The 26001-nt window shown below is 42.9% G+C and overlaps 1 protein-coding gene across 3 annotated transcripts in view; it reads left to right on the forward strand.

The window, feature by feature from the left end:
- The first annotated feature begins 1279 nt into the window (after positions 1–1279).
- LOC129820200 (polypeptide N-acetylgalactosaminyltransferase 4-like) overlaps positions 1280–26001 on the forward strand; it is a 33490-nt gene continuing 8768 nt past the window's right edge. Inside the window, exons 1-6 of one of the 3 annotated variants that reach the window (XM_055877198.1) lie at positions 1280–1387; positions 10245–10692; positions 17546–17715; positions 19164–19353; positions 19624–19809; positions 20283–20400. In XM_055877198.1, coding sequence (XP_055733173.1) covers positions 10304–10692; positions 17546–17715; positions 19164–19353; positions 19624–19809; positions 20283–20400 — 1053 coding nt within the window. In that variant the 5' untranslated portion in view covers positions 1280–1387; positions 10245–10303. Of the gene's footprint in view, positions 1388–1626; positions 2028–10244; positions 10693–17545; positions 17716–19163; positions 19354–19623; positions 19810–20282; positions 20401–26001 lie in introns of those variants that run through there. The other 2 variants (XM_055877197.1, XM_055877196.1) reach the window with 2 other exon arrangements.

The following is a 26001-nucleotide window of genomic DNA, read 5'->3' on the forward strand; positions in this document are numbered from 1 at the left end:
AAGAAGTGTCAATTGTTTTCAATGGGAAAAAGAGAAGGAGAAAGAGAGGGAAGGGTAGAAAGAGAAAGAGAGAAGGAAAAAGAGAAGGGAGGGGAAAGAAAAGTTCCCTGGCAGGCTTCCAATAGCCACAGGTGTCATGGTGGTTGGCAGCCTGGCACACTGCTGTCCAGCCGGGCCTGGTCCGGTATGAACAGGACCCCTAGAGGAAAAGACAACAAACCAATCCCTATAAAGTCAAATATGCTGAGAGGGAAGGGAGAATTGTGTGCAACTGTGCATAGCATATGCAGACAGGCCCAGAAGTTAAACAGTTAATGAATAATTTTCTTTGGCAATATGTAGCTGTCATTTGTTTCAAATAGGGAGATTATGGTCCACATCTGTTATCTATTATTGAAATTATAATTATGTTATTACACTGTGACACACGATTCTCTGTTTTGTGAATTATTTAACTTATTTAACTATAACTTATTTACAAAAATCATAACTGACTTCATTGAATATCTTCAGCATTTGCGTCACATATTGCAAAATTCCAGTATCACATTTCTTATTTTATCAGTGCTAGTCCCTACACTAAACTAATAACTTCAGCCCATAACTTATTCCACAGCCTGTCATTTCAGATTCAAACCTTAAACCTGTTTTAAGTTATGAAACCATAAACCATGTGTTGGTATTGATCCAACAGAAGAAACATTCTCTTGACACTGTGAACTGAGACGGCATTTAAATATTTCACACAGATCACTTTTGCTAATAGCCGGCTGACATATCATGAATTTTATCTATTGGAATGTAATTCCTTCCATATTTTCAGCGTTTAGGGTTTCAGTGATCTAACTTCGGTCTTCCTCAATAGCTATAGATGTGAACTGGGATGTGGCCACAAATGTTCTCAAGTCAAATTCATTTTATAATTCCTCTTCTTTTACTGTGAGTCAGATTTCCAATGTATTTATTTGACAAATAAACTTCAACTTAAACTGACTGAAGGCTCTGCATAAAATAAATCAGTAAACATGTGAACACTTTTCCACTTGTTCTCATGCCATACCTTTGTTATTAGCATTGCAATGCATATGGAGTCTGTGTACACAGAGTATTCTATAGTTTACTGTTGATATCCGCCACACATGGGCTGCCCTCGGCAACAAACCCGGTGGGGTTGAAGTCCAGTTATATCCGCCACACCTGCGCTGCCCTCGGCAACAAACCCGGTGGGGTTGAAGTCCAGTTATATCCGCCAGAACTGGGCTGTCCTCTAATAGTTTAGACTGAGACTCATGAAAATCTCATTGAACAATGCATGCTTTCTAACCTGTAAACCACACCTCATCCATGGATAGAATATATCTAATCTTAAAGAGGCAGGGATTAACAGGTAAAGTGTCACGTAAAGTCAAACACACACACACACACACACACACATGCACGCTCGCAAGCACATGCACACACACGCACATACAAAATATAAGATGCATTACTTTGTTATTATTTTATTATTTGTGACATTGGAAAAAGTGTTACAAGTGAAACACCCTTGTTCATTTTGGAACATTGTATAAAATTCTGTGCTGTCTTTAATATAATCTTTTCACAATGCTTTGGTCACGTGGTTTATTCAGATCAAATCGCCACATTTACAAACTTCCTAGTGAGTGATCAACAAAGTACATTTACTTGCTCAGTCAGCAAACCAACATTTCGTGAACAACAAGAGGTTTTAAGGTCAGAAATATTTCTAGCACAAGTACGCATACATGTAGTCTCATTTATTACAATGCTTCAAGAATTCCTTTGAAATCGAGTGAAAACAAGAGCTGGCAAGATAAATTCCGGAACGGAAAAGTGACAGCCCGAGCTAGCCAGCGCTCGAGACCATCATCAACGTGAAGAGGATGTGGTTGTGTTGAAAGCTGCAGTCTGAGATCGAGCTAGACAGATGCAAGCCAGAGGTTGAGTCGGAGACAAAACGCCGAGCAGCTTCCAGGAACACGGAATGTAGTGGACTAGGTAATAAAGTAAGAATGAAGTTAATTTGTACACGTGGCTAATCAGGTGTAATCTGATTAGCAAACGAATACATAGATCAGCTCTGGTCGCCCTGGGATAGAGTTAGCTAACTATCAAGTAGGTTAGCTAGCTATAGTAGCTAGCTAGGATTGCTTGGTCTTTTGCTACTGGAACTTTGTGTTAAGTAAATTTACGTTGGATGTAAGTGTCTTGTTCGTGAAGGTTTCGAACCATGGTCATCCAGCTCCCGGTCAGTAACAAGCTAACCGTAGCTAGCTAGCTAACTAGTTGGTAATCTAATCAAAGAGCCTCCATATCTGAGATTTAGTAACCAGCTAATTTCGTTGTCTATCTTGACACCTGAGTTAGGCGAACCTAATAATAGCTAACCCATGTCAGTCCATGCAAATAACTTTTATACTACTGTTATTTTGTAACAAACAGTTGGTAACAACAACATGCATTGGTTTTAGCTAGAGTTTATATTCCCTGATTTAACATGGTTATATGTTCATTCTAAAGGTGCAATGCTTTTAAACCCTTCGCAGTCCGAGTTGAGTTATTATAGCTCACACTCACAGTAAGCCTCATCTTCTTTAAACTGAAGGTGACCTCTAGACTCTGCAGTTTCACCATTCTCAGCATATTTGCATTACTGTGATACGTGTTTCTGTATTGTCTATAATTAAAGCCTGTCAAGTTTCATGAACTAGATATGATTTATTTGCACTCTGTTGGAACAAAATGTAGGCCTTATGCTGAATATGTAGAAATGTAGCTGGACCTTTAGCCATCTACTGACACACCCACTTCGGCTCACTTCAGTTCGCTCCGCTGCATCCAGACCACAACCTAAACATCAGGGAAAACAAGCACTTTGCCAAAGTTTTCCCCAAAGTCTTTGAAACTAAATCTGTCAACATACAAGGAGACATCGGCTATTTTCATTTGACAGTTTGGGCTAACATCAGACAAGATGCATCAAGTCCATTAAAGAGAAAGTAAAGCTGAACGACAAGCTTTCACTGTAGGCTTTAGACAATTTTCGTCAGTGTAACGGAGGTATGTGGAAGACATGTTATAGCCTAACTTAATTTATCAACCTCCTGATCCAGTTTCATATGGTCGGCCGGTCGGACTTACTATAGTGTTTACGCTTAGTGTAATCACTGAAGAGTTGTTATTGTCGTCGAGAGAGCTTTTTCTGTGCCAAATGTCTACAGGGAGTATAGGCCTGTTGGCTCTTGTAGTTCGAGCTGGCCAGCTGGTTCCTGTCTGGTGTACCGTCCAGTGAAATGCCAGGGGAAATTTCCCGTAGGTACAGAGCAAGGATCAGCATCCTCATTTCCAACCTTAACCATTAGTGATGGAAATGCAAAACTGACCCAAGATCAGCGTCTGCTAGAGAAACTTCAAACTACACTATTCAGTGAGACAGATGACATCATAGTAGAATACAGAATGTACTAGCACCTATTTTGAGGTTTTTCAGTGCTGAATGTTTAACAGCGAGTAACCGCTCACATATTGGCCCTCATATTTCATGTTGGCCCGCTGTTCATCTGTGGTGTACCATTCAGCGACACAGATAAAATGTACTCACACAAATGTTCTGAGTTACAGTGAGTGTTGTCAGTGCGACTTGTTTGACTGCTCTGTGAGATGGATGTCACAGTGAAAGCAGCAGCCCTGTTCTGTGTTTGTACTTTAATACGACTGTTGTTGATTGACTCTAGCTCTTTGTCAGTGTCAGGGGTGTTTTTTCTTCCTCTTCGGTTGCAGATGAACACATTGGCGATGCTCCAATGTCCATACTAACGTAACCACTTTTAGAATGCCTGCCAAATACATTCCAGTGACAATGTGTTTCCCCTAGGATTTTTTTCAGCAGTGGTGGCAAGGGTAAGGGGGGAGAGAGCATTGCTACTAGTGTTAGGGCAATGACGTGCTGGCTGTTCCCATAGACTTCCAGTCATTTAGCCAATGACTATCCATTTAAAAGCTTGTCTCTACATACATACATACATACATACATACATACAGTACCAGTCAAGTTTGGACACACCTATTCATTCAAGGATTTTTCTTTATTTTTACGATTTTCTACATTGTAGAATAATAGTGAAGACATCAACACTATGAAATAACATGGGATCATGTAACCAAAAAACTGTTAAATAGATCCAAATATATTGTATATTTGAGTTTCTTCAAAGTATAACCCTTTGCCTTGATGACAGCTTTGCACACTATTGGCATTCTGTCAACCAGCTTCGTGAGGAATGCTTTTCCAACAGTCTTAAAGGAGTTCCCACATATGCTGAGCACTTGTTGGCTGCTTTTCCGTCACTCTGCGGTCAAACTCATCAGATTTCCACCGGTCTAATGCCCATTGCTCATGTTTCCTGGCCCAAGCAAGTCTCTTCTTAATATTGGTGTCCTTTAGTAGTGGTTTCTTTTCAGCAATTCGACCATGAAGGCCTGATTCACGCAGTCTCCTCTGAACAGTTGATGTGTCTGTTACTTGAACTCTGAAGCATTTATTTGCCTGTAGAAAGGTGCAGCAAGCTCATTGATGGCTACAATAATCAGTTGTCTGCAGTTATCTTAAGGTGTGGAGACAAAGTTGTTTTTCAGTTTCAACTTATTTTAGAAGAAATAAGGATTTTTTAAAGAAAAGTGCAAGGGTGACAAAATATTTGTCCGCAACAGTATACAGCCGTGACATGTACACAGTGCTGTGAAAAAGTATTTGCCCCCTTTCTGATATTCTCTACTTTTGCATATTTTTGATACTGAATGTTATCAGATCTTCAACCAAAACCTAATATTAGATAAAGGTAACCTGAGTTTACAAATAACAAAAAAATATATACTTATTTATTTAATATACAAAGTTATGCAACATCCAATTCCCCTGTGTGAATAAGTATTTGACCCGTTACACTCAATAACTGGTTGTGCCACCTTTAGCTGCAATGACTGCAACCAAACGCTTCCTGTAGTTGTTGGTCAGTCTCTCACGTTGCTGTGGAGAAATTTTGTCCCCAAACCATCACACTACCACCACCATGCATCACCGTTGATTAAGGTTCTTACTGTGGAATGCATGGTGGTGGTAGTGTGATGGTTTGGAGATGCTTTGCTGCCTCAGGACCTGGACGACGTGCCTTAATAGAAGGAACCATTAATTTTGCTCAGTATCAGAGAATCCTACAGGAGAATGTCAGGCCATCTGTCTGAGCTGAAGAACAGCTGGGTCATGCAGCAAGACAATGATCCAAAACACACAATCAAGTCTACTTGAAAATGTCTAAAAAGCAACATTTTAAGTTTTGGAATGGCCTAGTCAAAGTCAGGACCTAATCCCAATTGAGATGTTGTGTCAGGACTTTAAACAAGTAGTTCATGCTTGAAAGCCCACAAATGTAGCTGAGTGAAAGCAGTTCTGCAAGGAAGGGTGGGCCAAAATTCCTCCACAGTGAGAGACTGATCAACAACTACAGGAAGCGTGTGGAGTCAATGCAGCTGAAGGTGGCACAACCAGTGGGGGCAATGACTTTTTCACACAGGGGCATAGGGTGTTGTATAACATTGTTTATGAAGCAAATGAAACAAGTATGTCATTTGTTGTGTTATTTGTTCAATTTATCTAATATTAGGTTTTGGTTGAAGATCTTTATTTAACATTCAGTATAAAAAATATGCTAAATTAGAAAGGGAGCAAATACTTTCACAGCACTGTGTATAGGCCTGCAGTCCACATCCAGTGTTCTGCAGAGGTGTAGCCTACATAGTGCAAATGCAGTATAGTGCAGTTAGTATTGCAGGTCATTGACGGCAAGGTGCAGTGTTCGGCTCATATGCAAATTCTCTCTATTCCAGCACACAAAGTGAAATAGGATCATGGCTGGATGTAAATCCTTCAGATGGCTACATCTAAACTCTCTAGCCTCTCTAGCCTACTGTACAGCTAGTCTCTCTAGCCTCTCTAGCCTACTGTACAGCTAGTCTCTCTAGCCTCTCTAGCCTACTGTACAGCTAAACTCTCTAGTCTCGCTAGCCTACTGTACAGCTAGTCTCTCTAGCCTCTCTAGCCTACTGTACAGCTAGTCTCTCTAGCCTCTCTAGCCTACTGTACAGCTAGTCTCTCTAGCCTCTCTAGCCTACTGTACAGCTAAACTCTCTAGTCTCGCTAGCCTACTGTACAGCTAAACTCTCTAGTCTCTATAGCCTACTGTACAGCTAAACACTAGTCTCTCTAGCCTACTGTACAGCTAGTCTCTCTAGCCTACTGTACAGCTAGTCTCTCTAGCCTACTGTACAGCTAAACTCTAGTCTCTCTAGCCTGTACAAATTTATATATATATATATATATATTATTTTTTTAAATCTTCCGATTTTAATCGGTATCGGCTTTTTTTGGTCCTCCAATAATCGGTATCGGCGTTGAAAAATCATAATCGGTCGACCTCTACTCTCTAGCCTACTGTACAGCTAGTCTCTAGCCTCTCTTGCCTACTGTACAGCTAGTCTCTAGCCTCTCTTGCCTACTGTACAGCTAAACTCTCGTCTCTCTAGCCTACTGTACAGCTAGCCTCTCTAGCCTACTGTACAGCTAAACTCTCGTACAGCTAGTCTCTCTAACCTACTGTAACAACAGTAAAGCAGCCATCTGCTCTGTCGTCAGTCAGACCTTTAAGATTAAACACTGCTTTCCAGTCTCCCATGAAAACCCCCTCTGACAGAAGATGCTAGATCAGTTGGCATCTAGATTAGTGACGGCGTAGCAATGGGGCAGTGTAGCCGGCCTTGGATCTAAAGCCTCCTGTAGCTGGTGGCTTAGGCCTACTTGTTTTGGATTCTGCAGAGCTCACACAGTCTTACCTCAAAGAGGAGGCAGAAATTCTCCCTAAGCCTTCTGTCAGACTCTGCTGGTGCAAATCCCTCCCTACCCAGCCCCACCAAGGGCTATCAGATTTAGTGGGAGGAAGGTGTGATGGACGTCTAATATAAAGGAGGTTTTGTTTAGTGGCGTTCTCCATTTTGTAACCCCAGGCCTCGGGAGTCCCTTGGCCAGTGACCAGAGCATTGAGTGTGAAAGAGCCATGGCCTGCTAACATCTTGAAGGACTGAAATGGAGACTCATGCTTAGTGACTCAACAATGGTGAAGCACACACCATTCAAAGAGTCTCCTCAGACCTGAATCTGACAAAGTTTTATGGTGCATTGTGTATATATAAATCTATATAGGGTGCATAAATAAATAATTTTAGGGTGACATCCTCGCTGGCACCCTCAGTTTCCCTGTCATGATCATTGATTATTTTTTTTTCTCCTAGAGTTAAATTGATATTTTAGCAGTAAAGCAGTGTAGTCTGGATTACGGAAGAATCTCAATTGTACAGTAGCAAGCTGGAGTGTGTGTGGACAGATCACCTCATCGGGTGTATCTTCAGTGTGGAAAGACACAGAGTGGATCAAAGTTACTTTCTAAAGCCTCAGTCTGTCAGTCACTGTTGTAGTGCGTATCGCTCCCTGCTGAATTATTAATGCTGCGATTACACTCAATGTCAGCAGTGATGATGGAGACAGGTTTAGCAGTGTCTGCCCTCTTTGATTTGCCTCTGGTCTGCCTGTCTTCTGAGCTGAGCTGTCTGACTCTAAGCTTGTGTGTCAACACCAGAAGAAGTCTGTCTCTAAGCCTGTGTGTCAACACCAGAAGAAGTCTGTCTCTAAGCCTGTGTGTCAACACCAGAAGAAGTCTGTCTCTAAGCCTGTGTGTCAACACCAGAAGAAGTCTGTCTCTAAGCCTGTGTGTCAACACCAGAAGAAGTCTGTCTCTAAGCCTGTGTGTCAACACCAGAAGACGTCTGTCTCTAAGCTTGTGTGTCAACACCAGAAGACGTCTGTCTCTAAGCCTGTGTGTCAACACCAGAAGAAGTCTCTCTAAGCCTGTGTGTCAACACCAGACGAAGTCTGTCTCTAAGCCTGTGTGTCAACACCAGACGAAGTCTGTCTCTAAGCCTGTGTGTCAACACCAGAGGAAGTCTCTCTAAGCCTGTGTGTCAACACCAGATGAAGTCTGTCTCTAAGCCTGTGTGTCAACACCAGAAGAAGTCTGTCTCTAAGCCTGTGTGTCAACACCAGAAGAAGTCTGTCTCTAAGCCTGTGTGTCAACACCAGAAGAAGTCTGTCTCTAAGCCTGTGTGTCAACACCAGAAGAAGTCTGTCTCTAAGCCTGTGTGTCAACACCAGACGAAGTCTGTCTCTAAGCCTGTGTGTCAACACCAGAGGAAGTCTGTCTCTAAGCCTGTGTGTCAACACCAGAGGAAGTATGTCTCTAAGCCTGTGTGTCAACACCAGAAGAACAGTAGAACAACCTTAGGCTTAGACTGTTGCCTAAACATATCGTCTCAAAGAACCTTGGCTATTTAGTACACTCTTAGAGAAAGAAAAAGGCTTCTGAAAGGTTTCTCCGGCTGTCCCTATGGGATAATTATTTGAAGAACCATTTTAGGTTCTATGTTAGAACCCTTTTTCAATTCCATATAGAACCTTTCTGTGAAAATAGTCATTCAATGGTTTTCCTTTGGGGACAGAAGAATAACCCTTTAGGTTCTGAATAGAACTTTCTAGAGTGTGCCATGTGCAATGCCTCCTATATAAAATGTTGGATTTGATTAAGTTCAAGTATCTCTGGGGCCTCCCGAGTGGCGCAGTGGTCTAAGGCATTGCAGTGATAGCGGCATCACTACAGATCCAGGTTCGATACCATGCTGTGCCACGACCGGGAGACCCATGAGGCGGTGCACAATTAGCCCAGCGTCAACCGGGTTAGGGGAGGGTTTAGGCGGCCAGGTTGTCCTTGTCCCATCACGCTCTAGTGACTCCTGTGGCGGGCTAGGCGCATGCACGCTGACACGGTTGCCAGGTGTACAGTGTTTCCTCCGACACATTGGTGTGGCTGGCTTCCGGGTTAAGCGAGCAGTGTGTCAAGAAGCAGTGCGGCTTGGCGGGTCGTGTTTCGGAGGACGCATGGCTCTTGGCCTTCGTCTCTCCTGAGTCTGTACGGGAGTTGCAGCGATGGGACAAGACTGGAACTACCAATTTAAATATCACGGAAAAGGGGTAAAAAGAACAACAAAATATTATAATAAGTTAAACTATCTCACCACAGAGTAGCCTATATAATTAAATCAGCGGTACAGTGATCTATCTTTGCTATTTGTATTTAATTTCAGCTCACATCTAGCCCAGCCCTGAGTTTGTCATTATTGATCTTGGATGATGATGATTGTCATCAGTTTAGTCAATTTGAACGACATCATTAGCAGTTTTTTCTCATTTAGCCGCAAACAGACGTCTCAGTCGAGCATTAGCGCTGCCACGGAATGGAATGAAATTAGCATCAAATCTTATTTAATTTAGCCTTTAAGCGTTTTGTGCTTAATTAAATCTCCCGTTCATGTGGAACGCTCTTGAGTGAGAATTTTAATCTGTCAATATGAAACTTGTTATGAACGCTACTATTCAACTGTTGTAATGGAAATATTTAATATGGCAACGTTTTAATATTTAATTTAGCCTGATCAACACTAAGTTTAGCATATTTGGAGTTTCTGTAACACAGATCGTTTCCAGTGTTCTATTTGCGACTCTCAAGGTGCAAATTGAAGGTCACGAGACTTGTTATGGATTATTCTCATATCTGTTGATAGTGATTGACGCCAGACTGGAGATACAAGGACTGAGGACACACTGATTATTCACTGTTGTATTGATGACGTTCTATGACCACTGTGTGATTCTGTAGCAGCTGACAGTCACAGCGTTTTATTTGGACTTTCTACAAGCCTCTCGGCTGGTGTTTAGAGAACATTTGGTGCTTTTATTAGGATATAAAGTGCCTGTTTCCAAGAGGCCAGTTAGACATTTTCTCTGCTTCTGTGCTGTAGGTGTCACCCTGTTGCAACTTGTAATAAACCAGATTGATTTTTGATTGACTATCTGTGGCTGCTCTCACTGTCGTTTACCTGGGAATTCCTTTTCCACCTGTTATAAGTGGTATAGCGCTATCTGCTCACTGTAATGGTTCAAGTCTGTCATGGAGTGACTTATAACTCAGCTCAAAGTGTCTTACTACTTTTATCATAGACCATACTTTAAACTGGACCTAAACATTTTCTCAGCCCTCCCTGTTGTGTGTTTGTGTTTTCCACAGAGCTGGGGACTTTTTGAGTGGCAGCTGGTGAGTTTCCTCTCTAGTGGTTGCCGGGGGCGATGAGGGTGCGTTGCTCCCGGAAGCTGGGCCTCCTAGCTAAGTCCTTCTTCCTGCTGTGGGTGCTGTGGCTGGGCTACCTGCTCCTGGTCCGTTCCGCCTCCTCCTCCACAGGGAACGATGGAGGGGAGGACGGAGGGGGCCGCAGCCTGCTGGTTAGGCACTTAGCCCCCGTGGAGGAACAGGGGAGCGAGCAGCTGGCCAGGCCGGTGTACGTGAAAGCGCCGGCGGATGCCAACGCTCCCGGGGAATGGGGCAAGGCCACCAGGCTAAACCTCAGCCCGGAGGAGAAGAAGCAAGAGGAGGACAGCGTGGAGAGATACGCTATTAATATCTTTGTCAGCGATAAGATCTCTCTGCACCGACACATCCAGGACAACAGGATGAAGGAGTGAGTAGGCAAATTTTTCATCTTCACACAGTGGGAACATCTCAATTGCGTTCTCGTCGTGTCTTCTCTCCTCGTCTTCTTCTCAAAATTGAGAGGTCCCGCCCCTCTGACCTTGTCCTCCAATGGGTTTTGAGAAGGAGGCAAGGAGAGGGGATGTGAGGAGTATGCTATTGGGATTCAGAGACCTCCCCCCCCCCTGATTTCAGGCTGATTTCAGAAATGTACATGGCTACTTAAATCTGTGTTATGAAGCTGAATTAGACTTGGCTAATCTGGTGTCATGTAAGACAGTGATATTTTCTGTACAGCTGTAAGGGATGAATGAGTAACTTCCCTAACTGGCCTTACTCAGTTTACAAGGTACTCATTGCACTAGAGGACTGAACTTTGATTGATTGCCTCAATAAAAAGTCTCCATCTGTGTTTCATCTTCCCAGCTGTTCACAGCAGAAGTGATGCTCAGTGACGCTGGCAGCACAACACCTGTGTGATAATGTCTTATATTATTACCCCTCACATAAAATCATGTTTGTTTTTAGGAACAAATCATTAAGAGTATACTATAATATACAAAAGTTTGTGAGCAAAATAATTTGAAAAATACAATTTTATTGAGTAAATGTTGGTTTCTTTTCATTTTGATAAGAGATAAATGTACTGATTTTAAGGTTGTGTCATTAGATTTGTAGGGTCGCGAGAAATTCGTGCCAAAAAAAGAAAGGGTCCCTGAATGCTCAAATAAACGTTTAAAGCTAAATCCTGACTTCAAATACAATCACCCAACTCCAACTTTTGTGCAAGGCAAGCATGACGTCAATTAGTAAGTGTAAGTTGAGATCGGGCAATCACATAACAGGAGACTTAAATCTTGTTAGGCACGTAAATTGCTTGGAATGTAGCAGATTTGTTACCTACTACTGTGTTTACCTATATTGTGAAGCATACCGTTGCTTGCATGAAGATCGGCAACAAAACAGGTTACTACTTGTCTATAATCAAGCTACTACTACACACACACACCATTATTACTGTGGTTGAATTCAAGCTTGTGTTTTTGTTACTTTTCATCTGTTTTCCATAAGACGCTGTTCTGCTTGAGTTTCAATGACTTCCAATAAACACTGAATCTGTCTGGGCTCACTGTCAGCTTCCAATAAACACTGAATCTGTCTGGGCTCACTGTCAGCTTCCAATAAACACTGAATCTGTCTGGGCTCACTGTCAGCTTCCAATAAACACTGAATCTGTCTGGGCTCACGGTCAGCTTCCAATAAACACTGAATCTGTCTGGGCTCATGGTCAGCTTCCAATAAACACTGAATCTGTCTGGGCTCATGGTCAGCTTCCAATAAACACTGAATCTGCCTGGGCTCATGGTCAGCTTCCAATAAACACTGAATCTGCCTGGGCTCATGGTCAGCTTCCAATAAACACTGAATCTGTCTGGGCTCATGGTCAGCTTCCAATAAACACTGAATCTGTCTGGGCTCATGGTCAGCTTCCAATAAACACTGAATCTGTCTGGGCTCATGGTCAGCTTCCAATAAACAGTGAGGTCAGTATCCTTTTTTAAAGGCACATGAGCTGTCTCTCCAGTTCTTTACAGAGTAGCACTCTGTCCCTGGCTGAAGAGAGTAGCCCTCTGTCCCTGGCTGAAGAGAGTAGCGCTCTGTCCCTGGCTGAAGAGAGTAGCGCTCTGTCCCTGGCTGAAGAGAGTAGCGCTCTGTCCCTGGCTGAAGAGAGTAGCGCTCTGTCCCTGGCTGAAGAGAGTAGCGCTCTGTCCCTGGCTGAAGAGAGTAGCGCTCTGTCCCTGGCTGAAGCTCTCAAATGCCATTCTTTCTCTAATTTCCCCTTTAGTGCAGAAACCTGAGTCCTGTTTCTCTATTTCTTTACCTACCTCCCTGCCTCTCCTTCTCCTTGCCCCCTTTCTCTCTCACTCTGTCTAACTCTTTCTCGCTCTTCTCGCTGTTCTCTCTCTCCTCACTTTCTCGTTCTCTCTATCTCCCCCTCTCATCACTCCTTTTTCTCCATTTGTTGTCCTCTGGTCTCTCTATGAGAACGGCTCAGGCACGTTGTCCTCTGGTCTCTCTATGAGAACGGCTCAGGCACGTTGTCCTCTGGTCTCTCTATGAGAACGGCTCAGGCACGTTGTCCTCTGGTCTCTCTATGAGAACGGCTCAGGCACGTTGTCCTCTGGTCTCTCTATGAGAACGGCTCAGGCACGTTGTCCTCTGGTCTCTCTATGAGAACGGCTCAGGCACGTTGTCCTCTGGTCTCTCTATGAGAACGGCTCAGGCACGTTGTCCTCTGGGCTCTCTATGAGAACGGCTCAGGCACGTTGTCCTCTGGTCTCTCTATGAGAACGGCTCAGGCACGTTGTCCTCTGGTCTCTCTATGAGAACGGCTCAGGCACGTTGTCCTCTGGTCTCTCTATGAGAACGGCTCAGGCACGTTGTCCTCTGGTCTCTCTATGAGAACGGCTCAGGCACGTTGTCCTCTGGTCTCTCTATGAGAACGGCTCAGGCACGTTGTCCTCTGGTCTCTCTATGAGAACGGCTCAGGCACGTTGTCCTCTGGTCTCTCTATGAGAACGGCTCAGGCACGTTGTCCTCTGGTCTCTCTATGAGAACGGCTCAGGCACGTTGTCCTCTGGGCTCTCTATGAGAACGGCTCAGGCACGTTGTCCTCTGGGCTCTCTATGAGAACGGCTCAGGCATGTGGGACGTCGGTGTGATTTCTTTCCCCTCATATTTCTGTTTCATGTCGTTTCCACAACTCCCCCACAGGAATGAGACCAAATGCTCCTCTCCTGCACTGACCAAAGCAACTCTCTAGCAAACTGTCACTTGTACACTGCTCCAAAGAGTGACTGATTGTGTGGTCTGTCTTGCAGTCAGCTCCAATCATTATGTATAATACTTATGTGTGTATGTATGTACAGTTGAAGTTGGAAGTTTACATACACTTAGGTTGGAGTCATTAAAACGTGTTTTTCAACCACTCCACAAATTTCTTGTTAACAAACTATAGTTTTGGCAAGTTGGTTAGGACATCTACTTTGTGCATGACACAAGTAATTTTTCCAACAATTGTTTACAGACAGATTATTTCACTTATAATTCACCGTATCAAAATTCCAGTGGGTCAGAAGTTTACATGCACTAAGTTGACTGTGCCTTTAAACACCTTGGAAAATTCCAGAAAAGGATGTCATGGCTTTAGAAGCTTCTGAAAGGGGAATTGACATCATTTGAGTCAATTGGAGGTGTACCTGTGGATGTATTTCAAGGCCTACCTTCAAACTCATTGCATCTTTGCTTGACATCATAGAAAAATCAAAATAAATCAGACAAGAAAAAAAATTGCAAAAACTTGCAGACCTCCAAGTCTGATTCATCCTTGGGAGCAATTTCCAAATGCCTGAAGGTACCACGTTCATCTGTACAAACAATAGTGCGCAAGTATAAACAACATGGGACCACGCTGCCGTTATACCGCTCAGGAAGGAGACGCTTTCTGTCTCCTGGAGATGAATGTACTTTGGTGCAAAAAGGGCAAACCAATCCCAGAACAACAGCAAAGGACCTTGTGAAGATGCTGGAGGAAACGGGTACAAAAGTATCTATATCCACAGTAAAACGAGTCCTATATCGACAGAACCTGAAAGGCTGCTCAGCAAGGAAGAAGCCACTGCTCCAAAACCGCCATAAAAAAGCCAGACTACGGTTTACATCTGCACATGGGGACAAAGATCATACTTTTTGGAGAAATGTCCTCTGGTCTGATGAAACAAAAATAGAACTGTTTGGCCATAATGACCATCGTTATGTTTGGAGGAAATAGGGGGAGGCTTGCAAGCCGAAGAACAGCATCCCAACCATGAAGCACGGGGGTGGCAGCATCATGTTGTGGGGGTGCTTTGCTACAGGAGGGACTGGTGCACTTCACAAAATAGAAGGCATCATGAGGTAGGAAAATTATGTAGATATATTGAAGCAACATCTCAAGACATCAGTCAGGAAGTTAAAGCTTGGTCGCAAATGGGTTTTCCAAATGGACTATGACCCCAAGCATACTTCCAAAGTTGTGGCAAAATGGCTTAAGGACAACAAAGTCAAGGTATTGGAGTGGCCATCACAAAGCCCTGACCTCAATCCCATAGAAAATTTGTTGGCAGAACTGAAAAAGCGTATGCGAGCAAGGAGGCCTACAAACCTGACTCAGTTACACCAGCTCTGTCTGGAGGAATGGGCCAAAATTCACCCAAATTATTGTGGGAAGCTTGTGGAAGACGACCCAAAACATTTGATCCACGTTCAACAATTCAAAGGCAATGCTAGCAAATACTAATTGAGTGTATGTAAACTTCTGACCCACGGGGAATGTGATGAAAGAAATAAAAGCTGAAAAAAATCACTATTATTCTGACATTTCACATTCTTAAAATAAAGTGGTGATCCTAACTGACCTAATACAGGGAATTTATACTCTGATTAAATGTCATGAATTGTGAAAAACTGAGTTTAAATGTATTTGGATAAGATGTATGTAAACTTCAGACTTCAAGTGTGTGTGTGTGTGTGTGTGTATATATATATATATATTATACACTGCTCAAAAAAATAAAGGGAACACTTAAACAACACAATGTAACTCCAAGTCAATCACACTTCTGTGAAATCAAACTGTCCACTTAGGAAGCAACACTGATTGACAATAAATTTCACATGCTGTTGTGCAAATGGAATAGACAAAAGGTGGAAATTATAGGCAATTAGCAAGACACCCCCAATAAAGGAGTGGTTCTGCAGGTGGTGACCACAGACCACTTCTCAGTTCCTATGCTTCCTGGCTGATGTTTTGTTCACTTTTGAATGCTGGCGGTGCTTTCACTCTAGTGGTAGCATGAGACGGAGTCTACAACCCACACAAGTGACTCAGACCTCCAGCAGGCCACAAATGTGCATGTGTCAGCATATGGTCTCACAAGGGGTCGGAGGATCTCATCTCGGTACCTATTGGCAGTCAGGCTACCTCTGGCGAGCACATGGAGGGCTGTGCGGCCCCACAAAGAAATGCCACCCCACACCATGACTGACCCATCGCCAAACCGGTCATGCTGGAGGATGTTGCAGGCAGCAGAACGTTCTCCACGGCGTCTCCAGACTCTGTCACGTCTGTCACATGTGCTCATGTGCTCAGTGTGAACCTGCTTTTATCTGTGAAGAGCACAAGGCGCCAGTGGCGAATTTGCCAATCTTGGTGTTCTCTGGCAAATGCCAAACGTCCTGCACGGTGTTGGGCTGTAAGCACAACCCCCACCTGTGGACGTCGGGCCCTCATACCACCCTCATGGAGTCTGTTTCTGACCGTTTGAGCAGACACATGCACATTTGTGTCCTGCTGGAGGTCATTTTGCAGAGCACTGGCAGTGCACCTCCTTGCACAAAGGCGGAGGTAGCGGTCCTGCTGCTGGGTTGTTGCCCTCCTACGGCCTCCTCCACGTCTCCTGATGTACTGGCCTGTCTCCTGGTAGCGCCTCCATGCTCTGGACACTACGCTGACAGACACAGCAAACCTTTTTGCCACAGCTCGCATTGATGTGCCATCCTGGATGAACTGCACTACCTGAGCCACTTGTGTGGGTTGTAGACTCCGTCTCATGCTACCACTAGAGTGAGAGCACCGCCAGCATTCAAAAGTGACCAAAACAACAGCCAGGAAGCATAGGAACTGAGAAGTGGTCTGTGATCTCCACCTGCAGAATCACTCCTGTTTTGGGGGGTGTCTTGCTAATTGCCTATAATTTCCACCTTTTGTCTGTTCCATTTGCACAACAGCATGTTACATTTATTGTCAATCAGTGTTGCTTCCTAAGTGGGCAGTTTGATTTCACAGAAGTGTGATTGACTTGGAGTTACATTGTGTTGTTTAAGTGTTCCCTTTATTTTTTTGAGCAGTGTATATATTCTATATTCATTATCTATATACACTACCTTTCAAAAGTTTGGGGTCACTTAGAAATGTCCTTGTTTTTTAAGGAAAGGCACTTTTTTTTGTTGTCCATTTTTAAAGTAACATTAAATTGATCAGAAATACAGTGTAGACGTTGTTAATGTTGTAAATGACTATTGTAGCTGGAAACAGCTGATTTTTAATGGAATATCTACATAGGCGTACAGAAGCTCATTATCATTAACCATCACTCCTGTGTTCCAATGGCACACTGTGTTAGCTAATCCAAGTTAATGATTTTAAAAGGCTAATTGATCATTAGAAAACCATTTTTGCAATTATGTTAGCACAATTGAAAGCTGTTGTTCTGATTTAAAGAAGCTATAAAACTGGCCTTCTTTAGACTAGTTGAGTATCTGGAGCATCAGCATTTTTGGGTTCGATTTTCAGGCTCAAAATGACCAGAAACAAATAACTTTCTTCTGAAACTCGTCAGTCTATTCTTGTTCTGAGAAATGAAGTATATTCCTTGCGAGAAATTGCCAAGAAACTGAAGATCTCGTACACCGCTGGTTACTACTCCCTTCACTTTGCGCTGTTCTGTGGCTCTAACCAGAATAGAAAGAGGAGTGGGAGGCCCCGGTGCACAACTGAGCAAGAGGACAAGTACATCAGAGTGTCTAGTTTGGGTAACAGATGCTTCACAAGTCCTCAACAGGCAGCTTCATTAAATTGTATCCATCCTATAGGAGGGGTTATTTATGTTTTTCTTTTTTGCTTAAATTGTTACCTATCCCTTAATCTTTACATTTTATTTAGGGACTTTGAAAAGATTAGCCTTTTGATAGGCTGAAAGCAATCCTAATAAACAACATCTCTCTCTTTCATTTGAGTATAGATGCAGAGCTAAGAAGTTTGACTACCGTCGTCTGCCGACCACGTCCGTGATCATAGCGTTCTACAACGAGGCCTGGTCCACCCTGCTCAGGACCATCCACAGTGTTCTGGAGAGCACTCCTGCTGTCCTCCTGAAGGAGATCATTCTCATAGACGACTTTAGTGACCGAGGTGAGACGGAGCTTTTTTGTCGTTGTCTTTTTTTGGGGATAGTTAATAGTCATTTTTACACAGTTTACTTTTCTGTTAGCCTAGTCGGCACCTCTACAAACATTATGTGGTTTGCGTTAGTTTGTGTTTTGTCGTTGTCTATTTAGTGGGAAAAAATTTTAGAACATATTTTAATTTGTGAACATCTGGTTAATAAACTTAGTTTTTATATGAACAATCCTTTATGTCAAGAAAACACAAGTTAGAGAGTAAAAGAAAAGGTTAAAGGTTAAAAGATACCTTAGAATACCTAGCTATTATTTGTCAGGCATTGCGTTTCTCCCCAAAGTTGACGGTAATACAGAACAGAATCCTTACTTAGAACAGTAACGCTGTAGGCCGAACAATGGAGCTTATCTGTACATATCTGACATGAGATGAGCCAGAGAGTTCTGTGAGAGAGAAAGGACATATTCTTCCTTGGAGACAACAGTCACTGCTGAGTGTCAGTACAAGTGGAGTTTCTAGTGTTTATGTGTGGCGCTGGTCAGGAAAAACAAATTATATAATAGGTCTCTATGTATGTGTCAGTGAATAGGCTGTCTCAGACACACACATAAATAGATTGAGCCAAATGATTCAAAATTGCCAACAGTCCACTCATTATAGCATAATTGACCTGAATGGGGGATGTCTGTTCTATTCATTCGATTTTATGCTCAGACATGATAGCTGCTCTCTCTGAGTATCAAATGACCACATATTACAATTTACTCTACCCCGCCCTCTGAGACCAGTCAATTTACTCTCCCCCGCCCTCTGAGACCAACTGTAATATACAAGAGACTGATGATAAGGAGAGAGGAAATTATGGTCCCGTGTGGCTCAGTTGGTAGAGCATGGCGCTTGCAACGCCAGGGTTGTGGGTTCAATTCCCACAGGGGGACCAGGGTTCAATACCCACGGGGGGACCAGGATGAATATGTATGAACTTTCCAATTTGTAAGTCGCTCTGGATAAGAGCGTCTGCTAAATGACTTAAATGTAAATGTAAATGTAAATGAAAGCACTGTCATCAACACTACTGACGGTGTCTTCCCCTTCAGGGAGACTGGGACTATCATTTTCATTGCAGTTGAATAATAATTTAGCTGAGCCTGTTGGTCTGTCAATGTGCAAAGATAAGATCGGTTTATTTGTTGTTCTATTTTCTATTATTGTCTACATTATTATCATTGCACTGTTGGGAAATAGCTCTCAAGGTAAGAATTTCACTGTACTGATTTACACTGGTTGTATCCTGTGCACATGGCAAATAAACTTTTTGAAAACAGTTGGGAAGTAAGGATCTATGCCCTTCCCATACTATCAATTATGAGTTTTTAGAAGTACAGTGGCTGCATACTGTGTGTGTGTGTGTGTGTGTGTGAGAGAGAAGCCTTGACCATCTATCTCTGTATGAAACCCAGTCTATCTGCAGTCTCAGCTGGAGCAGTACATCAGTAACTGGGAGCGTGTCCGCCTCATCCGCACCAACAAGAGGGAGGGGCTGGTCAGGGCGAGGCTCATCGGCGCCACCTATGCCACAGGGGACGTATTGACCTTCCTGGACTGTCACTGCGAATGTGTCCCCGGCTGGATCGAGCCGCTCTTGGAGAGGTGTGTTTCACTTAGCCAGCATATTGACAATTTGATTACAATTACAGATTCAATACTCAATGAATGGGATGGGGACATAGTCATTAGGGTTGCATAGCAACAAGACATTCTGGAGGCAATACAAACAGACTAGTGTTGATTGGCCTATTGGCATTCCTGGTCAAGTATAGTGGCACGTGAATTTCATCACATGTAAATGAGGGAATGTCTCATCATGAAAACCTGAGTGTCCTTTCTTACACCATGCTGTGTATCTTATCCTCCCTCCAGGATTGGAGAGAATGAGAGCACCATCGTGTGTCCGGTGATCGACACCATCGACTGGAACTCGTTTGAGTTCTACATGCAGACAGATGAGCCCATGATCGGAGGCTTTGACTGGAGGCTGACCTTCCAGTGGCACTCCCTCCCTGAGGTCGACCGCAAGAAACGCAAATCCCGCACCGAACCCATCAGGTCAGTAATTCTATGGTCATCAGTTTCTTTCCATATGGGATTTCTGGGCCCATCTCAAACGGCACCCCTTTGGTGCACTGCTTTTGATGGGAGCCCTCTGGCCCTGGTAAACAGTATTGCTCTATAGATAAGTAATAGGGTGCCTTTTGGGAAACAACCTCTGGCTCTCCTCTTAGGAGGAAATTATATAGGGAGATATTTTGAAGAGAAGTTGTTTTGTAAAAGTTATAGTTAGTTCCCAAATACTCTCCTTTCTGACCTAGTTTAAAATGTTTTGAAATGCATCTCACCTTCTCTCCTTCATTCCTTGAAGAAGGTCTAATCACTTAAGTTTGGTCTAATCACATACAAATAAGTGATTACCTCAGGAAAGGGAGAAATAGATTTATTTTAAAAGTCTTCTAATATGGCCTCTGACTGTTAACTGCACACTGTACTGACCTCCATGTTCCACTATGCTTTCTCTCTCTCAGGTCTCCTACCATGGCTGGTGGACTGTTTGCTGTGAGCAAGGCCTACTTTGAGTACCTGGGCACATATGACATGGGCATGGAGGTGTGGGGAGGAGAGAACTTGGAACTGTCCTTCAGGGTGAGTACTACATACTCATTGTCTGTGTCCCAAATTGCACCTATTCCCTTTAAAGTACACTACTTTGGACCAGACTCCTATGGGCCCTAAGGGAATAGGGAATATGATGCCAATTTGGAAGCAACCACTCTTTCAATATGGCATCAACTTCTCAGTGCCAGTAGCATTTGCAGTTGGCACAATGAAGCTATTTCTCAGGTACTTGGTAAAAAAAAGAGACTAATCTAATGCAGAAAGGATATTCTGATCTTTGTACCAAAATGTTTTTAAAATGTCAATGATCCATGTTCCAAAAAGGTTTACAAAGTATATGTTCTATGCCTCAAAAAGGTTTCAATAATAAGTTTAATTGGAGGAAAATGGATATAAGCAGACTGCTATCCCCAGTTCAAATCCAGTTAATGAGCTTGATTCATCAGTGTCGCCTAGAAGAGTCTGGTTGTGTCCCAAATGACACCCTTTTCCCTATGTAGTGTACTGTTTTTGACCAGCACCTGGTCATAAGTTATGCACTACATAGGGAATAGGGTGCCATTTGGGACGTAGCCTAGTTCTCAGCAGGCCCTGATGGCGAAGTGATGTCTCACAGTGTCTGATCTGCTGAATGTGAGTGATGGATGGATGGCGTCGGACACTGCATCCCCATTTAGATAATGAAGGCTACCTTGTTGTTGGTGTCCCTTTCAGCTGTTCACATCAATCATTACTGGCACAGATTTCCTGTTTTTGATCCAAGTGTGTGTTTGTGCGTGCGGGTGTTTGTGACTTTGTGTGTGTGTGTGTGAAAAACTAAAGATGGATGGGGTATCACCCTATATGATGTTTTATGTATGTGGAAATAAAATGCCTCTCTCTGGGACTCTCCATCCATAATTAATGACTTGTGAATTGGTTTACAACTGTGTTTTGGGAACACAAAGGAGTAAGTATGGCACAGAATGAAATGTTTTGATGAGAATGAATAGGGTTCTAGCTAAGTATCCATTACAATGAGAGAATGTGTTGTGTAATTGAGGCATAACTCAAGGAAGTCGCTAAAGGTAGTTAGCGAATAGTGAGGTAGCACCCTGTCGCTCTCCAAAGCTGTTTTATTGGCTGTAGTGGAAAACAAACAATTATAAGATGCAAATTGATACCATAAATCAAATGTCCTGCAGGAAATGTATTCAAATGGGAAAAAGATCCCGCAACAAACTGGTTTTCATGATTCTCTTGTCATTTGCATAGTAGCCGCGAGAGAAGAAGAGCGGCAGTGTTGATTATTCATAGACAACACCCATCTTGGTTTCTATATATTTAAGATTCTTCAAAGTGGCCACCCTTTGCCTTGATGACAGCTTTGCACACGCTTGGCATTCTCTCAACCGGCTTCACCTGGAATGCTTTTCCAACAGTCTTGAAGGACTTCCCACATATGCTGAGCACTTGTTGCCTGCTTTTCCTCCAACTCATCCCAAACCATCACAATTGGTTTGAGGTCGGGTGATTGTGGAGGCCAGGTCATCTGATGCAGCACTCCATCACTCTCTTTCTTGGTCAAATAGCCCTTACACAGCCTGGAGGTGTGTTGGGTCATTGTCCTGTTGAAAAACAAATGATTGTCCCACTAAGCGCAAACCAGATGGGATGGCTTATCGCTGCAGAATTCTGTGGTAGCCATGCTGGTTGAGTGTGTCTTAAATTCTAAATAAATCAGACAGTGTCACCAGCAAAGCACCATCACACCTCCTCCTCCATGCTTCACGGTGGGAACCACACATGCAGAGATCATCCGTTCACCTACTATGCGTCTCACAAAGACATAGCAGTTGGAACCAAAAATCTCAAATTTGGGCTCATCAGACCAAAGGACAGATTTCCACCGGTCTAATGTCCATTGCTCGTGTTTCTTGTCTCTTCTTATTATTGGTGTCCTTTAGTAGTGGTTTCTTTGCAGCAAATCGACCATGAAGGCCTGATTCACACAGTTTCCTCTGAACAGTTGATGTTGAGATGTGTCTGTTACTTGAACTCTGAAGCATTTATTTGGGCTGATATTTTTGAGGCTGGTAACTATGATTGCAATAGGTCGTAAACTTTCCGGTAAATTGCTGGAATTTTTACGAAGATTTTCCATGGGAAGTTAAGCCTGGGAATTTTGCTTAAATTCATCAAAAAGTTATCTTATAACAGTGAACCTTTTTTTGGGATACACACAAGGCAATTCTAGGTCTGGTGGCATATTGTAGTTAAACTATCCCCAATTCAATGGAATTGCAATCCTCTGCATGCACAGTGCATTCTTCCATCACCTGTGCAGTGCACTCTTCCATCACATGCACAGCTGATTCATTCTGGTAAGTTTTGATTACAATACTGGGTGGGGTGAATATATTTTATGACATACATGATTTTTCGGTAAATAGTAGCCTACAGCAAAGTGTGTTTAAATCATTTCTAACTTGTTAACAATTTCTGCTAGTTAGTTTTTGCTACTCTGTACCATGTGGGGTTTAGCTTGCTTGAGCCTGCTAACAGAGGGTTAATTCACCTGTTTCCATACATGTTTCATTTTTAAAACATTTATTGTACAGAGGAGTTGTTTAATCTAACTGCTTAACTATTTATCTGTACAGGGAATTGTATTTGTTATTTACTCATTTTTTTCTCATCTTTACAGGAAAATGCCACGGGCACTATCCTCTGTGTAGAGACATTTCACTGCAAGCTAATGTAGAAGGAAAAGCTGTGTACATTTGCAAATACTGTGCCAAATCATATGTGAAGAATGCAACAAAAATGCAGAATCATCTGGCCAAGTGCATAAAGTTCCCTCAGTGCTCCCAACAAGCAACCTCTGACAAAAGTCCCTCTACTTCTATTCAAGGTGAAAATTATGAATCAGACACCTTATCGATAACAACAGCTCATGGTCCTCCTGGAATCAGAAGTTTTTTTTAGACTCGATGGAGGAACATAGTCAGAAATGCTGATGAATGTCTTGCTCAAGCTGTGTATGCAACTGGTTCACGTCTGATGCTCACAGGTAACGTGTTTTAGAAGGTTTCTGAATGTTCTTCGCCCAGCATACACCCCTCCAACCAGACATGCTTTATCTACTCATTTGCTGGATGCAGAGTTCAACAGAGTTCAAGTGAAGGTCAAGCAAATCATAGAGAAAGCAGACTGTATTGCAATCATCTCTGATGGGTGGTCCAATGTTTGTGGGCAAGGAATAATTGACTACATTATCTCCACCCCTCAACCAGTATTCTACAAGAGCACAGACACAAGGGGCAACAGACACACCGGTCTCTACATTGCAGATGAGCTGAAGGCAGTCATCAATGACCTTGGACCACAGAAGGTATTTGAACTGGTGACAGACAATGCTGCGAACATGACGGCTGCTTGGTCTAAAGTGGAGGAGTCCTACCCTCACATCACACCCATTGGCTTTGCTGCTCATGCATTGAATCTGCTCCTCAAGGACATCATGGCACTGAAAACAATAGATACACTTTACAAGAGAGCCAAGGAAATGGTTCGGTATGTGAAGGGTCATCAAGTTATAGCAGCAATCTACCTCATCAAGCAAAGTGAAAAGAATAAGAGCACCACATTGAAGCTGCCCAGCAAAACCCGTTGGGGTGGTGTTGTCATCATGTTTGACAGTCTCCTGGAGGGGAAGGAGTCTCTAAGAAATGGCCATATCACAGTCTGCCGATATGGACAGCCCCAATTAAGAGGATCCTCCTGGATGATGTATTTTGGGAGAGAGTGGTAAGCAGCCTGAGACTCCTGAAACCTATAGCAGTAGCCATTGCACAGATTGAGGGAGACAATGCCATTCTGTCTGATGTTCAGACTGCAGATGTAAGGGAAGAAATCCGTACTGCCCTGCCCACTTCACTGTTGCTCCAAGCAGAGGAAACTGTAGTTCTGAAATGCATAATAAAGCATGAAGACTTCTGCCTGAAGTCCATACATGCAACAGCGTACATGTTGGATCCAAAGTATGCTGGCAATAGCATCCTGTCTGGTGCAGAGATCAACAAGGCCTATGGTGTCATCACTACCGTGTCTCGCTACCTTGGCCTGGATGAGGGCAAGGTTGTTGGCAGTCTGGCGAAGTACACTTCCAAGCAAGGGCTTTGGGATGGAGATGCAATATGGCAGTCGTGCCAACATATCTCATCAGCCACCTGGTGGAAGGGACTTTGTGGATCTGAGGCTCTTTCCCCTGTTGCTTCCATCATCCTCCAAATCCCACCAACATCAGCCGCCTCAGAGCACAACTGGTCCTTATTTGGGAACACACACGCCAAAGCACGCAACAGGATGACCAATGCAAGGGTTGAAAAATTTGTCAATCGGGCAAATTTGAGGCTTTTTGAGCCTGACAACGAGCCATCCTCAACAAGGTTGGAAAGTGACAGTGAAGATGAGGCCTCAGAGTCTGATGTTCAAGAGGTGGACATTAAGAAGGTCCAGGGAGAAGACAATGAAGCCTGAGAGGAAGACAACCAAAGCTTTAGTTTCTAGACTATCATTTTACAGATGTATGTTGAAAACATTTTTGAGAAATGCGATGGATCATTCAATATTCCCTTTTGTTCAGTGAAATCATCCCATGTGAAGAGTCAAATCATTTAATTAAAGTTCAATTCATAACTAAATTGTTTTTTTTATTTCTATTGGAAGTATTATCATTTGTAATTATGTCTAGGTAAAATGTTTGTTTCTGTCTCAATATGGTAAATATATCCAATGCAAAAAACATTACATTTAAATGGTATGAATTAATTCCCACAGAAAGTTTTTACCTCTGAATATTCCCTAAATGTGCAACCCTACTGGTAACTCTAATAAACTTATCCTCTGCAGCAGAGGTAACTCTGGGTCTTCCTTTCCTGTGGTGATCCTCATGAGCCAGTTTCATCATAGCGCTTGATGGTTTTTGCGACTGTACTTAAGCAACTTTCAAAGTTCTTGAAATGTTCCAGATTGATTGATCTTCATGTAATGATAGACTGTTTTTCTTTGCTTATTTGAGCTGTTCTTGCCATAATATGGACTTGGTCTATCTTCTGTATACCACCTCTACCTTGTCACTAAACAACTGACTGGCTCAAACGCATTAAGAAGGAAAGAAATTCCACAACTTCTCTTTTAACAAGGCACACATGTTAATTCAAATGCATTCCAGGTGACTACCTTATGAAGCTGGTTGAGAGAATGCCAACAGTGTGCAAAGCTGTCATCAAGGCAAATTATGGCTACTTTTAAGAGTCTCAAATATAAAATGTATGTGTGTGTGTGTGTGTCTGCCTGCCTTTGGAAAGTAGTCAGTTCCCTTGACTTTTTCCAAATGTCATTACGTTAGCCTTATTCTAAAATGGATTAAATAAATCCTCTGCAATCTACACGCAATACCCAATAATGACAAAGCGAAAACAGGTTTAGATTTTTTTGCAAATGTATTAAAAACAGAAATATTCAGCCCCTTTGCTATGAGAGCAAAAACTAAGCCATGAGGTCGAAGGAGTTGTCCGTAGAGCTCCAAGACAGTGGCCTCGACACAATCCTAAGTTTGGAACCACTAAGACTCTTCCTTGAGCT

This window comes from Salvelinus fontinalis, chromosome 22, assembly GCF_029448725.1.
Source record: "Salvelinus fontinalis isolate EN_2023a chromosome 22, ASM2944872v1, whole genome shotgun sequence".
Lineage (NCBI taxonomy): Eukaryota > Metazoa > Chordata > Actinopteri > Salmoniformes > Salmonidae > Salvelinus > Salvelinus fontinalis.